We start from the raw sequence: 15,482 nt of genomic DNA on the forward strand, positions 1-15,482 counted from the left end.
CTAAAAACCAGAATTATCAGATACATAGATGAATACAATTTGTTGGGGAAAGGGTCAACATGATTTTCGTAAAGGGAAATCATACCTCACCAATCTACTAGACTTCTTTAAGGGGTTCAACAAGCACATGAACAAGGGGGATCCAGTGGATATAGTGTACTTAGATTTTCAGAAAGCCTTTGACAAGGTCCCTCACCAAAGGCCCTTAAGCAAAGTAAGCTGTCATGGGATAAGAGGGAAGGTCCTCTCATGGATCAGTAACTGGTTAAAAGATCGGAAACAAAGGGCAGGAATAAATGGTCAGTTTTCAGAATAAAGAGAGGTAAATAGTGGTGTCCCCCAGGGGTCTGTACTGGGACCAGTACTGTCCAACATATTCATAAATGATCTGGAAAAAGGGGGCAAAATTTGCAGATGATACAAAACTACTCAAGATAGTTAAGTGCAAAGCAGACTGTGAAGAGTTACAAAGTGATCTCACAAAACTGGGTGACTGGCCAACAAAAAGGCAAATAAAATTAAATGTTGATAAATGTAAAGTAACTCACATTGGAAAACATCATCACAACTATACATATGAAATGATGGGGTCTAAATTAGGTGTTACCACTCAAGAAAGAAATCTTCCGATAGTGGCCAATGCCAGGTGCCCCAGAGGGAATGAACAGAAGAGGCAATCATCAAATGATCCATCCCCTGTTGCCCATTCCCAGCTTCTGGGAAACAGAGGTAGGGACACTATCCCTGCCCATCCTGGCTAATAGCCATTGATGGACCCATCCTCTATGAATTTATCTAGTTCTTTTTTGAACCCTGTTATAGTCTTGACCTTCACAACATCCTCTGGCAAGGAGTTCCACAGGTTGACTGTGTGTTGTGTGAAGAAATATTTCCTTTTGCTTGTTTTAAACCTGCTGCCTATTAGTTTCACTTGATGATTACCTGTTCTGTTCATTCCCTCTGAAGCACCTGGCATTGGTCACTGTCGGAAGACAGGATACTGGGCTAGATGGACCTTTGGTCTGATCCAATAAGGCTGTTCTTATGTTCTTAGTGCTCCTGCTTTGAGCAGAAATGAAATGTGCCCCACTGCTTTGAATCCTGCTCCAGGAAGCTAGATTCCTTTAGCAGATGACTCACTGAGCAGTCACTGCTCCCTCTCTCAGTGTAGGCTGGGGCAGGTTTTGAAACTTAATGTACAGGTAATGTTCAAAGAGAGGGACAGGTTGCATTAGAGTTCTTTATGCAGGGAACAGAAATTTAAGCAATAGGAAAAGTCCGAGGGGAGGCAGCAGAAGTGGCACAGAAGGACCCAATTTTCACCCAAGGTTTAGGAATGAAGATGAGAAGGTGCAGGCCTCTCATTTAGTAAAGAAAGGCTCAGGGGGAAACAAAGACTAAGTAAACCAGAAGTTGGGAGCCAAACCTATCCCAGCTACACAAGCTTAAGGGCCAGATGATTTTATATCAGCTGAAAAATCTAACCCTGAGAATGATCATAATATCAAAGGAAGGCAAAGAGATATGCTAGTGCTGGAGATGCTGATGCTGTCTTATCTGCACTGACCTCTTGCTATTTTTCTTTTAACAGTGTAAAATTTAAATTCTTTAATTATATTTCCTGCCTTGGGTTGCCTGTGATAGCAGGGGACTGGACTCAATAACCCAGTTGGTCCCTACCAGTTGTATGTTCTTATATGCTTTTTTATATCTGTATTTTATCAAAATCTTATACCCATTGCCCAACACTGTAGAAACATTTTCACCTATCTGAAAGCATCATTCAAAATAATCTTTTTTAAAAAGCCGTGCTGGTCCACCCCCAGTCTGTTCCTCTTCTCAATTCTCTATACCTCTCTCGGTCTTCTCTCCCCACCTTTTAACATGCTATCCCGTAGCAGGAGACCAGACAGCTGATTTTTCATAATTTTTTAGTTAGTTTTATTCAGTACTTTCTTCTGACACCTGGATTACCTGCCAGCCCCAATTAAAGTCTCCCCCTGATCTTTCCATGGACTCCATTGGTCACGTGAATGACAATCAGATCAAAGTAATGCAAGCAAAGCTGTATGTCAACTTTAACCTTCAGCTTTGCCTCATTGTGGCTTATTGTAACATGCATTTCTATGTTACAATGGCTTATTGTAACATTATAACGTGCATTTTTTTTCCAAATACAAAAAACAATATTAAGAAATTTCTTGACCGTTTGACACTTTTTTATTGTATGTCATGCTTTTGCATTTTTATAATGAATATAATTTGTGGGATATTTTTTAAATCATTCCTCACTAAATCTAATGAAAATCTAAATAGGGGTTAGTAAATTAGCAGAAATGGGAATGGACAGAAGCTTAAAAGCTATTATGTTAAGGATGTTATACATTTCACAGAAATAGCATTTCTATAGATCCAAGTATCTACAGTGTACACACTTATATTAAAAATGTGGTGTATCATTTAGAGGCTTCAAAAGCAAAAAGGAAAAGGCTTATAAACATATCACTTGTGATACTGTTGTCTAGGTTATCAATTTTCAGTTTAAGACTGGTGGATACATTTCAAAGGTCATTCTGGCCTGCAAACATGGCCAAGGCTGTGGTACAATTTGTACCATGTCAGGGTACAAGTAAGGTCTGATCCAAGCCTGCTGAAGTCAAGGTGAATGGGATTTTGGTAGGCTTTGGAACAGGCTCTAAAGGCACAGTTGGCAACCATCACAGCCCAAAACAGCAATACATCTACACTAATGAATATATTCATTTTGATGACAGAAGTTACTGGTGACCCAAGGAATAGCTCTGCAACAGAGATAAAAAAGTCCCTGCTTCACTAACTTAAACAAGCAAAGACTCACTTCTGTATCATCTTACATTTTCAGTTGACTAGCACAATAATTAATATTCAGGTATTGTTGGTGATCAAAATCAGTAACTCATGAAACCACATTAAACCTTTTCACAGAACATAAAGACAGACTATTTGTTAAAGGAATTTTGAAGAAGTGTCAGTGATTGTTGAGGGTGGTAGCTTCAGGAACACAATCTTTTTATGAAAAGTAACAGAGTACTGGTAATACATTTTTTAAAAGTGTGATGTGTTACCTGCCTATATACTTGGTTGGAAACAGCCTAAAGTCTAATGGATTCTAATCAAGAACTTCCAACAGAAGTTGCTAAAATTTGTTATTTAAATGAGACAAATTCAATCTAATAACCACGTAACAATTTTTATACACATGGAAAAAAGTCAATAACCTCTTGATAATATTCAGCCTTAAGACATGGACTTCACTGCAATCCTTTATTTCTTTATTTAATTTTGTTTTGTAGCTGGCAACATATTTTCATAAGGAGGGTTTTTTTAAACGCACTTTAAAAACGTAATGAGAAAATACAAAGAGAAGCAAATACAACCAGTGGCACAGCAGTAAATTCATGTCATCATAATAGTTAAATGATATTGATCAGCATGAAATGTATGCCATCGGTCTTGTCTGTGGTAATTAGGAAGCTAAACATAACAGAGAAAAAGCATAAAGCAAAATGGTCCTATTCACAGTGGCACCAAGAGGTAAAAGTACATTTAGCCAGCTGATTTCTTGATCAGTTACAGCCAGCTAAAGTCCTTGGCAATGATACTTCTCTTCAGTTTTGTAGTAGCTTTCACAAGGACAATGTACCACAGTAGGAGTGATGTAAATGCATAATGCTCATTAAGCTTAGTTAAGTGAGCATATCAGATGTAGAACATGTAGACCCTAATAGCAAGGATATATAGATATTTCTATATGTGTGCTCTAACCCCACACATTAAACAATGAAAACAAATTACACACACACAAATGACAGGTTTCAGAAGGGTAGCCGTGTTAGTCTGTATCCGCAGAAAGAACAGGAGTACTTGTGGCACCTTAGAGACTAACCAATTTACTTGAGCATAAGCTTTTGTGGGCTAAAACCCACTTCTTCAGATGCATAGAATGGAACATATAGTAAGGAGATATATGTACATACAGAACATGAAAAGGTGGAAGTAGCCATATAAACTCTAAGAGGCTAATTAATTAAGATGAACTCATCAATTAATTATCCTTTTAGAGTTGATATGGCTACTTCCACCTTTTCATATTCTGTATGTATATATCTCCTTACTATACGTTCCATTCTATGCATCTGAAGAAGTGGGCTGTAGCCCACGAAAGCTTATGCTCAAATAAATGTGTTAGTCTCTAAGGTGCCACAAGTACTCCTGTTCTTTTTACACACACAAATGGTTCATTACAAAAATAATAGAAAACAGAGAAACACAGAACAAAAAGTGGACACAGGTAATAACATTAAATTAAAGATGTCTAAATTATCCTTTTTGTATGTAGCACCTGGTTTAGTTACAGTTCATGACCCTAAAAAAATTAATTAAAATAATTTCCATAAACAGTGTTAGACACATTAAACTAATGTTGCAGGAATCCTGCAAATGTCAATATCCTGCCTGCGTATAAAAATAGATAAGGCAACTTGCGTATATGAATTCAGACCATAAACATGAACGCATTCACTGCGCATACAAATATATTTTATGCATATTCAGGGGATCACAGAGAAACTCATTCCAAGACCCTCTTGCCCATGACGCACCCAGGAGAGTAATTTGTAGTTGACCTCAGTTTTGTGAATTTGGAGGATTTCCAGAGTTAGGACAATATTTTTAAAATGCTGGATCAGATTCATCAGCATGCTCCAGCTGCTTCGTGTTGCTTCAATTACATAGAGCAGCCACAAATTGATCTGATCTGGCTGGTTCAGCCAAGTTTATGGCTGCTTTTCATCCCCGTAGAAAGCAACCAGAGCCTACTGGTGAATCTAGCCCAGTATTTTTAAGGTATGTTAAAATTTTGAATGAATTAATTTTGACAGATTCCTTTGAAAAGCAGGATTATGTTGTACTGTTGAATTTTTATCTATATATTTGTGGATAAGTTAAACAAAAAAGTTAATTATTTATCACGATGTATACATAAAATTGTATCTTACACACAATAAAATTCTGAGTCCAGAAGCCCTGTTACAGAATCAAACGCTTAGTCAACAGGTAACTAGCATAGAAGGAATTGTCATTTTCTGTCCATATGACTTCTCTTTTCTGAATGAATTCCATTGACCCAAAATATTTAATTTAAGACAAGGAGAAGAGAAGATTTTTTAAAAACTGTCCAAGTCTACAATCAACCTCGTTCTAGGAGACAAGTGAGGCATTATTAGGGCTTGGTTGAATAGGCTGATGATATACTTTTGAAAAGCAGGCTAACTGCAAAATTAGTATCTGAGCTAAGAACTTTCATCAATGGCCTTGGATCACTTTCTTTTTAAAAATTATGCTTTCCTAGTTGTATAGGTTTCTAATAGTCCTGCTGTCCCAAAAGAAAGAGATGTTAGAACAACTCAAGGTTTAGGAATTTAAGGGATACTTATGGTACTGGAGTTTATAAAGTTAGGAACAGTTTTGTAGATTTTGTTCTTAACTGCAAAGCAAAGCTGAAGTACTTATTAGCTGCTAAAATTAGAAGTTATAACCTGTATCACTCCAAAGCTTGAAGATTAATAGCATCAGAAAAAAGAAGATAGAAACCAAACAGTTAAAAAAAAATTTTTTTTTCTTCTCTTTCAAAGGTGTAAGTTACACTGGCTATTAGGGCTGTCACATAATTGCAGTTAACTTAAGCGATTAACTCAAAACAAATTAACCCAAACAAAAAAATTAATCATGATTAATTGCAGTTTTAATCACACTGTTAAGCAATAATAGAATACCAATTTACATTTATTATAAATATTTTTGGATGTTTTTCTAAATTTTCAAATATATTGATTTAAATTACAACACAGAATACAAAGAGTACAGTGCTCACATAATATTATTTTTATTACAAATATTTGTACAGTAAAAAAGAAACAAAAGAAATAATATTTTTCAGTTCACCTCATGCAAATACCATAATGCAATATCTTTTTCGTTAAAGAGCAACTTACAAATGTAGATTTGTTTGTTTATTACATAACTGCACTCAAAACCAAAACACTTTTGTAGCCCGCGTTGCAAGGTATTTACATGCCAGATATGCTAAACATTTGTATGCCCCTTCATGCTTTGTCCACCATTCCAGAGGATATGCTTCCATGCTGATGATGCTCATGAAAAAAATAATGCGTTAATTAAATACGCGACTGAACTCCTTGGGGGAGAATTGTATGTCTCCTGCTCTGTGGTTTTACCCACATTCTGCCATATATTTCTTGTTATGGCCGTTTCAAAAAATGTATTGTTCGATTTAAGAACACTTTCATTGCAGATTTGACAAAACGCAAAGAAGGTATCAATATGAGATTTCTAAAGATGGCTACAGCACTCGAGCCAAGATTTAAGAATCTGAAGTGCCTTCCAAAATCTGAGTGGGACGAGGTCTGGACCATGCTGTCAGAATTACTGAAAGAGCAACACTCTGATTTGGAAACTACAGAACCCAAACCACCAAAAAAGGATATCATCTGACTCAACTGATGAAAATGAATGTGCATCAGTCCACACTGCTTTGGATCATTATTAAGCAGAACCTGTCATCAACTTGGAAGCTTGTCCTCTGGAATGGTGGTTGAAGCATGAAGGGGCAAATGAAAGTTTAGCATATCTAGCATGTAAATACCTTGCAATGCTGGCTACAGGAGTGCCATGGGAACGCCTATTCTCACTTTGAAGTGGCATAGTAAATAAGAAGCGGGCAGCATTATTTCATATAAATGTAAACAAACTTGTTTGTCTTAGCAATTGGCTGAACAAGAAGTAGGATTGAATGGAATTGTAGCTTCTTAAGTTTTACATTGTTTTGTTTTTGAGTGCAGTTATGGAAAAAAATAATGCTACATTTGTAAGTTGCACTTTCACAATAAAGAGGTTTCACTACACTACTTGTATGAGCTGAACAGAAAAATACTATTTCTTTTATCATTTTTACAGTGCAAATATTTGTAATAAAAAATAATATAAAGTGAGCCCTGTACACGTTGTATTCTGTTATAATTGAAATCAATATATTTGAAAATATAGAAAACATCCAAAATATTTACATAAATGGTATTCTATTGTTGTTTAACAGTGCGATTAAATCTGTGATTAATTTTTTAATCACACGATTAATCATGATTAATTATTTTAATTATCTGAGAGCCATAGCTATAATAATTTACTCCTGGGGGAATTTTGCACCACTTCATGCGTGCAGAAAATATGTCCCCCCGCAGAAAGTGATGGGGAAGCAAAAGGAAGCCATGCTGTGGGGATGGATGCCCATGGGCATAGTTTGAGGGGGTATTCCCCCCCACACACACCAGAGGCGAGGTGTGGAGAGGCACGCGGGGTCACATGTCACTGCCTCCTGCATTTCTGTGGGCACAGAGCTGCCCGGCTGGAGGAGGGTGCCTGTTTTCTGTACAACAGTGAGTGCCCATAGTGGGTGAGGGCAAGGGTGGCGGGGAAAATGGGGACAGGGTGGTGAGAGGAAGAGGCAGTGGGGAAGGAAGGGGGTAGGATAGGACAGGGAAGTGGATGTGGGAGTGAGGGGAGGGGGATAGAGGAAGGGGGCAGTGGGGAAGGGGGATGGGATGGGGAAGAGAAGGGGATGGGGAATGGGGGTGGGAGTGGGAACTCGTCATGCGGCATCCCCTCGACAGTTGTTGCAGCTGGGGCTCCCCCATTAAGCAGGCCCATCAACCCCCCACCCTGATGAGCTCCAGCCATCCTGCACTTGGACCACCCCGAAGAGCCCAACATGCCAAGCCCCATCCCACCAAATCCAGACCCCCGCTGATGAGCCCTATCCCCCACCCCAGGCTCTCCATGCTGAGCCCCAACCACCTTCATCTGGACCTCCCTGCAGAGTCCCATTGTCCCTGTACCCGGAACCGCCCAACAAGCCCCTGTGCATCCAGATCCCACACTGAGTCGCCTGCACCCAGATTTTCCCACACAGAACCCTCTTACCCCACACACTTGGATCCTGCTGGGCTGAAGCTGCCTGCCCACACCTGGTTAGGGTGACCAGATCACCCAAGACAAATATCGGGATGCGGGGGGAGTGGGGGTGACACGGGGGGGCGTGGCGGGGGGTGGGGCAAAAAAAAAAAAAACCCTTCCTCCGCAAGCGCTGGAGGGAGGCCCGGGAGACTCAGGGGAAGCGCGGGGCTGGGGTGAGTAACAGTCCGGCCTGGTCCCTTGCAGGCAAGACTCAGTTGGGTGGTTGGGAGAGGAGGGGGGCGGCCCGCGGGGCCAGGCGGGCTGTTCTCACCCCCGGCCAGCGGGACTCGGGAGCAGCCACTGCTGCAGCTCCCACTGCCGCGGGGGCAGGAAGCGGCCATGGCGCTCCGCGGCTGCAGCTCTGGCGCCCCTGAACCCCCCGAGCCGGGGCCTGCTGTGGGGACCCAGCAGCGCGCACGCTGTGCCCAGCCCCTGGCCAGGCGCGTCTGGGCTGCTGCCCAGCTGGTGCTATCCCGCGGCGGCCCCGGAGTGGGGGCAGCAGGCCCCAGCCCCCCCGTCCCGCAGGGGAACGAACGGGGCTGGGCTGCCGATGCCTCCGCCCCGGAGCCGCCGTGGGATAGCACCAGCTGGGCAGCAGCCCAGACGTGACCGGCCAGGGGCTGGGCCCAGCGTACGCGCTGCTGGGTCCCTGCAGCAGGCCCCGGCTCGGGGGGTTCGGAGGCGCCGCAGCCGCGGAGCACCATGGCCGCTTCCTCCCCCGCAGCAGTGGGAGCTGCAGCAGCGGCTGCTCCCGAGTCCCGCTGCTGGGGGGACAACAACAGCCACCGCCTGGCCCCGCGGGTCGCCCCCCTCCTCTCCCAACCACCCAACTGAGTCCTGCCTGCTGGGGACCAGGCCGGACTCTTACTCACCCCGGCCCCGCGCTTCCCCTGAGTCTCCCGGGCCTCCCTCCAGCGCTTGTGGAGGGAGGGGGAATGGTGAGCCCGGGGAAGAGGCGGGGATTCGGGGAGGGAGCCAATCGGGGGAGGAGGGGGCGGAGTCGGGGCGGGGGGAGGGTGCGAGCACTTCCGGGCTCTAGGCTCCGGGGCATTTCCTTGTTTGTCCAGTGTCCCGACCGCATGTCGGTCGGGACGCGGGACAAACAAGGAAATATTGGGACAGTCCCGATAAAATCGGGACGTCTGGTCACCCTACACCTGGTGTACCTGGCGCAGAGGGAGGGGCAGGGCCTGGGGTGTTTCTGGGGCAGTCCCAGCCCTTGTGCTGTGTCAGGATTGGGTGCAGCCTCACCGCTGAATTCCTGTCCTTAAGGGTGCTGCAGGGTGATCTCCCACATCCATGCAGGCAGCAGCCTGAGCTCCCCACTGCCATGCTGGAGCCTTCACATTTACTTATTGGCAAATAAAATTTGCAGAATTTTAAAATATGCAGAATTGTGCAGAATTTTTACTTTTTCATTTTTTGGTGCAGAATTCCCTCAGGAGTAATAATTGTCCCATAAGGATTACTCTACTGGTTGAGGATTGGCCAAAGGGATGAACCCCTTATAGACACCCTCGTAACCTTTCCCCACCATCAGGTGACCCTGATTTAGAAGGGAAGGGACTAGGTAGTGCAGAGACAGATTTACGTGCTGTGAGGGGTTCCCATATACCAAGGTTTCAGGGTAGCAGCCGTGTTAGTCTGTATCCGCAAAAAGAACAGGAGTACTTGTGGCACCTTAGAGACTAACAAATTTATTAGAGCATAAGCTTTCGTGGACTACAGCACACTTCTTCGGATGCATATACCAAGGGAATCCACTGGCTGCCACTTTCCCGCAGCCTGAGCAGTGCAAAGAGGCTGGAACAGAAACCAAGGATCTGGCCCCATGTGTTAGATATACACATATAACATTTTCATTATAATTAAACGCAGGCACACACTTACTAACAAAGAGGTAAGTGAAATATAAATCAAATAAAAACAGAATAAAAATTGTATAAAATACTTCTGCGGAAAATTATTAAATTAAATATTCGGTAGTTATGCAGTACTGGTACAGGAAACAATTCTTTAAAAAACCAAAACCAACAACATACAACTGGAAATGAAAAAATAAAAGCCATGTGAATTTTTCATCACGTGTGAGCTGATCTAGCAAGGTACTAGGCACCTGCTGTCAGATGCTCAGTGCCATCCATCTCCCCTGATGCTAATGAGATTTGAACATGCTGAGCCCCTTCGAGACACTCGCTACCTTAGAGGATTCAACCTCTTTGTGATTTAAAACCCTTCAAACAGTTTTTTATTTAAACAAAAACCCTTCCCAGGTCACTACGTTATTCTTTATGCAAAGGCTGTATAGTAATTAATAAATTAATTCATCATTAATGGTAATGAAATCTAAAACCTATAGTGCCAAATCAACAGCTTGTGTAAATGAGGATAGCTCCAATGGAACTACACTGATTTACATAAGCTGGGGATCTGGCCTCAGCTGGTCTCTGAATTTCAGAGAGAAATGTCACTTCTACAGGGTTTCTTTTGTGTTTGTTTTTCAAACCGATTAGATCAAGTTCTAGAGCACAAACATAATTATCCATTAAATGGTACTTTTCTATCAGAAAAAACTGGGTGATTTCTCCTCTTGACAAATCTGAAACACTTCAACACATATCCTGTACAGTATTTTTACATATTTGAAGTCTACTGTTGGTAAATATAAATATAACAATGCACAAATGTAAAACCTGCAATAGTTTGATTCAGTAGCCTTCAAAAGAAAGGCAGAGATCTGTATGTCCCAAAAAATATTGTGGGTGACCTCTTAATAGCAGTAAGATTGAACATCAAAGAGTAATACAGAACAGTTTAGTACCAACTACTGTACGGTGGGTCAAACGTTTTATGGAGAATAAACTGCAGGCATTCATTTTTCTACAGCATGCTCAAAAGCCTCCTATGAAACCATTATCTAAAGCTTTTCTCTCCAACTCCAAGAATCTCAATGGAGCGAAATGTATCATTTTAAGCTCAGATTGCTACAAATAACATAGAACTTTTATGTCAAAATAACGGATGTGACAAAGAAAGAGAGCTGAGGACCAACCTTGGACCTTTTTCCCTTCCCTTCACTGACAAAGTCAAGAAAGGACAACAGAAACATGGCCTCTATCAAATTTGGGGTAGTGAAATATTAAAGACCATCTCATCACATCTACAGGGTCTGTGCATGAAAATTAGAGAGGAAGGAGTTCAGATACAACTGAAAATAAAAGGTCATTGGTGATACAATGTTGCATGCTGTGAGGTTGTCAAATTCAGCATCAAATTCATTACCGAGACTCCTTTAGAAGGAATAAATGATGTTATGGGGCCTTTTGCTTCCTTTTTGCTTTCATTTTCTCATGTAAATAGGAAAACAACCACACACCACAAAGAGGGCTGCAGTTGCACAGTGCACATCCTGGTTGGCTCAGCCTAGTGGAGAAGTAATCTTTATCAGCATAAAAAAGCTTATTGATAAAGTAAGAGGGGGATAGGGAACAAATCTCAATCCTAGATGTGATCCGTAAACGGAGATCCCTGTGTAGTGTGCAGCAAGATCACAGTACAGCTAAACACATATTACCCTGAGGAAGTCAAACAAGACGTTTTGTAAGTGAACTGATAGGTGTTCTTCAGCAATTGTGATTAGAAACCATTAGCACAATAAAGGAGCCCAGATGGATCATACTGCAATAATCTGAAATCAGAAGGGTCTATATGTGCTGATTTAGTTGCATATTGGAGTCAACTGGGATCAAGAAGGAATCAAGAATTCTTTCCTGAGAATTCTTTAACTCAGCCATTCTTTACTGGAGCCCCTTACTGCAGATACCAACTCAACTTCTCCTCTGCCAAAAGGCTAGAAGCGCCAGCACTTTCCTAAAAGTAGGGAGCAGTGTCCAGGAATGTGGCATGGCTAAAGATAGCCAGGGGATGTGCCAAGCAGGAGATCTAAAAGAAGGGCAGCATCAAGGAACAAATGAACAACACAGATGGGAATGTAAAAACGGGTGCATGGGGAGCTGATCACAGATGGGAAGGCATAACTGATATCTTTCCACACCAAGTTCACTTATTAGTTCTTAGTCTTCCTCAACAAATACATCTCTAATTCTAACACACTGGAGATTAAAGAATGACTAGAGAAGTCTAAATGTCATAGGGTGAAATTGTCTTATGAAGGAAATGCTGATTTTAAATATCCATAACTTAAAAAAATTACTGAACCAATAGTATTTTTCTTTCCTCACCGAGGACATTAAAACAATTCAAGTTTGAAGTTCCTACCTTTAGCCATTTTTTTTCACTCTTGCATAACTTGAAGATACCTGGACCAATTTTTCTCAAACTTCAGTGAAAAATCCATCTCAGAACTCAGACCGAGTATGGACAATTTCAGCCCAAGGGCTATATGTTTGAGGAAGTGGGGGGGTTATGGAGGGGTTACAGTGGGAGGCACATGTCAACCTTACTTTGGTGTTCACTACCTGTAAGCACTATAATAAGTAGAAAGATGTTCATTTATAAGATTAAATATAGAGGGGTTAAATTGTAGATGAAGAGAACAAACCATGTCAATAGGACACTTGTTAAAAAAAAATAGTGAACTTGATGGTCACCAAAGTGATCACCAGACAGTCCTACTGGACCAGAAGGCTCGTTCCTTTGAAGTGGAGATTCAAAGAAGAAATGTATAAAACACTAAAGGAGTCGAAGTGGGAGCAATGGGTTATGGAGTCTTCTTGGGACTGTGTCATAGGAGTTGGGTAAGAAGAGCACAGGAAAAGTTTGCTGAAGAAAGGTTGCCAACTTCTTTGGGTTGGCTGTGGATGTTTTAATTCTGTGTCATCACTCTTGAATTCTATTGCTAATTCTACTTGTGATTTCTCATTTAAATGAAAGTGGCTGCTAGAATCTTTGTATTTCATCCTGTTTTGTAGTTTGGGTTTGGATGCCATTGTTATCTGACAATCCACACGATGAAGAGGTATTGCTATTTGTTGAGCACCAAATGTTGTGCCCGATTCAGTACAATGCATGGAGAAATACCCAGTTCCTGACACAAAGAGCTTATAAAATTCCTGTAAAAATGGACAATGGATTAAGTAATGTTTATACTTTCTGCTTTGGGGAACAAGAAAATACAACTAAGCCTGCTGCAATAATAACAATGTTAGTCAATTTCCCACTGTCATTCACAATCCCTATTCTAAAATAGGCCCAGGGTAATCTTTAAACCTGAAGCTGATATAAAACTTTGATCAACATACTCAATTATAAAGTAAAATGAGGAAATGTAAAGTAAAATGGGGAAGGCAAAAACTATCTGCCTTCATCAGGATTACGTGCTCAGTAGAACCATTCATTTGAACAAACCACTATAATAGGTTTATTCGAGATGTAGGCCGTATGAAAGCTTAAGAGGCCAATAAACCACACCCATGAAACCATTTTAGGGGTATTTTACCTTGAGAAGGAAAAAGGAATACATGAATATATAACACTGTCTTAAGAACCTAATAGTCTTTGAGGATATGCTGGTGCACCTACAGTGCACTGTTTGACTAAAAGCATTTATTATCAATGGAACACTTCTGCTTTTCAAGTACCAACAAGTTATTTGGCCTCTACTATGCAGAAGGTCAGATGAGATTATTGTAATGGCCCCTTCTGGCCTTAAAATCTATGAATCTTGTAAATTCTACATTAACGAAAGAAACTCCTTTACAAAAATCTACTTTTGCAATGTTTGAGTGCACCCATACCTCCCATTGATTTCAAATTGGAAGTTCTGGGTATGCAAATAATGCAAGATCAGTTTCTTTAGTGGTGTGTAAATGGCTCCCGGAAATAGTGATCATGACCCCATTCTAAGAGGAGGAAGAAACAACAGATACCATCAGTGTTTGTTTAACAGATTCCTGTCTAGAGGGTAGTTATAGACACACATGATCTCGTCTTACTACCCGTTCCTCCAAATTATGAGAAATATTGACATAACTGCTTCAATATGCTCCTATTGAAATAATCACTTCTATCAGGTAAGGACTGATTGTTTATTCTAAGTAACCCCATAAGGTGCTCCTAGAGCAATGCAGTGGGAATATTTGAAAGGAATTCCTGCTGATAGACAGATATGATTTGCTGTGCAAGGCTGTCATTTCTTAGCTGCTGCCTTCATCAGTCAGCCATTCAATTTTTTGACAGTAGAATCTTATGGGTGTCTGCTTTGTTCAGGCTTCCTACAGTTCTGCATCTGGTATATGAGCCAGTGTCATTTGAATCACACTACTTTAACCCGGCTGTGGTATTGCTTTCACTAAGGGAGATATAGTGTATTCTGATATATTATGCTGTTTTCTTATAGCAGGTATTTTATTTATTTCAGAGGATGCCACCAGTCTGGTCTTTACCTCTTACATTTTCTGTTTGGGCTTCTTCTGCTTGGCAAGCTTCAAAGCAAACAGTTAAACATATCTATTGACAATCAAAAGTGTGCATGTTAATAGGCTAAAAGCACTGCTCAGTCACAGACCATCCTTACTGCTTTCTGATTTCTGAGGAAAAAATAGCAATTATTAGTTTGCCCACCACGAAGAGTACAATGACATGACCTTAGGAACCAGGAAAGCTTCCTGGCAAGATGGACCCCATGAATCAATTTACATAAAATAAATCTTTTAGGAGCTTAATATTACCTTTAAAAAACTCCATTAAGTAGCCAAGCACAAGCAGGACACAGAAACTATGGTTGGTCTTTGCCTATTTCCAGCCACTATATGCTATAGTGAGTGTTTTTGAACTCCTAATTCCTCTCTCACTTTCAGTTTGTATTTTCATCACCGGCTAACAAAAGAGGCACTGGACCAAATTCAGCCCTGGTGTAACTGGGTGCAACTCCTGTGGATGCCAATGTGAGTTGTGTCCACTTACACAATGGATTAACTTGTCCCACACCATCTAGAACCAGTTTTTGTACATGTGGGAGCTGACGTTCTGCCAGCAGCTGCAACAGATTACATAGGAGAGGACGTTTTGATTTTAAAGTTGACAGAAGGTGCCCAAATTATATTGTGTGTGCAGTTTTGGGGTCCCCTATTCTGCTAATCACTTTGCACCACATGCACCCAAGGAAAAAATGTTTACCTGGTATGGCCACGGTTAACCTTTTTTCCTTGCTGAGACGGTACTCATGGATGAGTTCACTCATGGAAGGGGGGCCCCTCAGAAGAAATGATTCTGTGGAGGTGGGATCAAGGGGGGCTCTTAATATATTCTGTAGGTAGGTCCCTGAAGTCCTGGGATGGCTCTGATCACAAGGGGAAGGTGAGAATAGTCTTGCAGGAGATCCAAGAAAAATACATATGGAAACAAAAGAGTTTTACTTTAATTATCTTTAAATGCCTCATGAATGACAACAG

General features: G+C 41.3%; 1 protein-coding gene across 10 annotated transcripts in view; it reads right to left on the bottom strand.

Annotated features, from left to right (window-relative positions):
• BICD1 (BICD cargo adaptor 1) overlaps positions 1-15,482 on the bottom strand; it is a 284,378-nt gene that overhangs the window by 22,734 nt on the left and 246,162 nt on the right. For 4 of the 10 annotated variants that reach the window (XM_065566325.1, XM_065566307.1, XM_065566317.1 and 1 more), the window contains one exon: positions 15,208-15,398. The exons of 4 other annotated variants lie outside the window; for them this stretch is intronic. In XM_065566325.1, coding sequence (XP_065422397.1) covers positions 15,208-15,398 — 191 coding nt within the window. Of the gene's footprint in view, positions 1-15,207; positions 15,399-15,482 lie in introns of those variants that run through there. 2 more of the 10 variants (XM_065566312.1, XM_065566344.1) reach the window with 2 other exon arrangements.

The sequence above is a fragment of the Chrysemys picta genome, chromosome 1, assembly GCF_011386835.1.
Source record: "Chrysemys picta bellii isolate R12L10 chromosome 1, ASM1138683v2, whole genome shotgun sequence".
NCBI lineage: Eukaryota > Metazoa > Chordata > Testudines > Emydidae > Chrysemys > Chrysemys picta.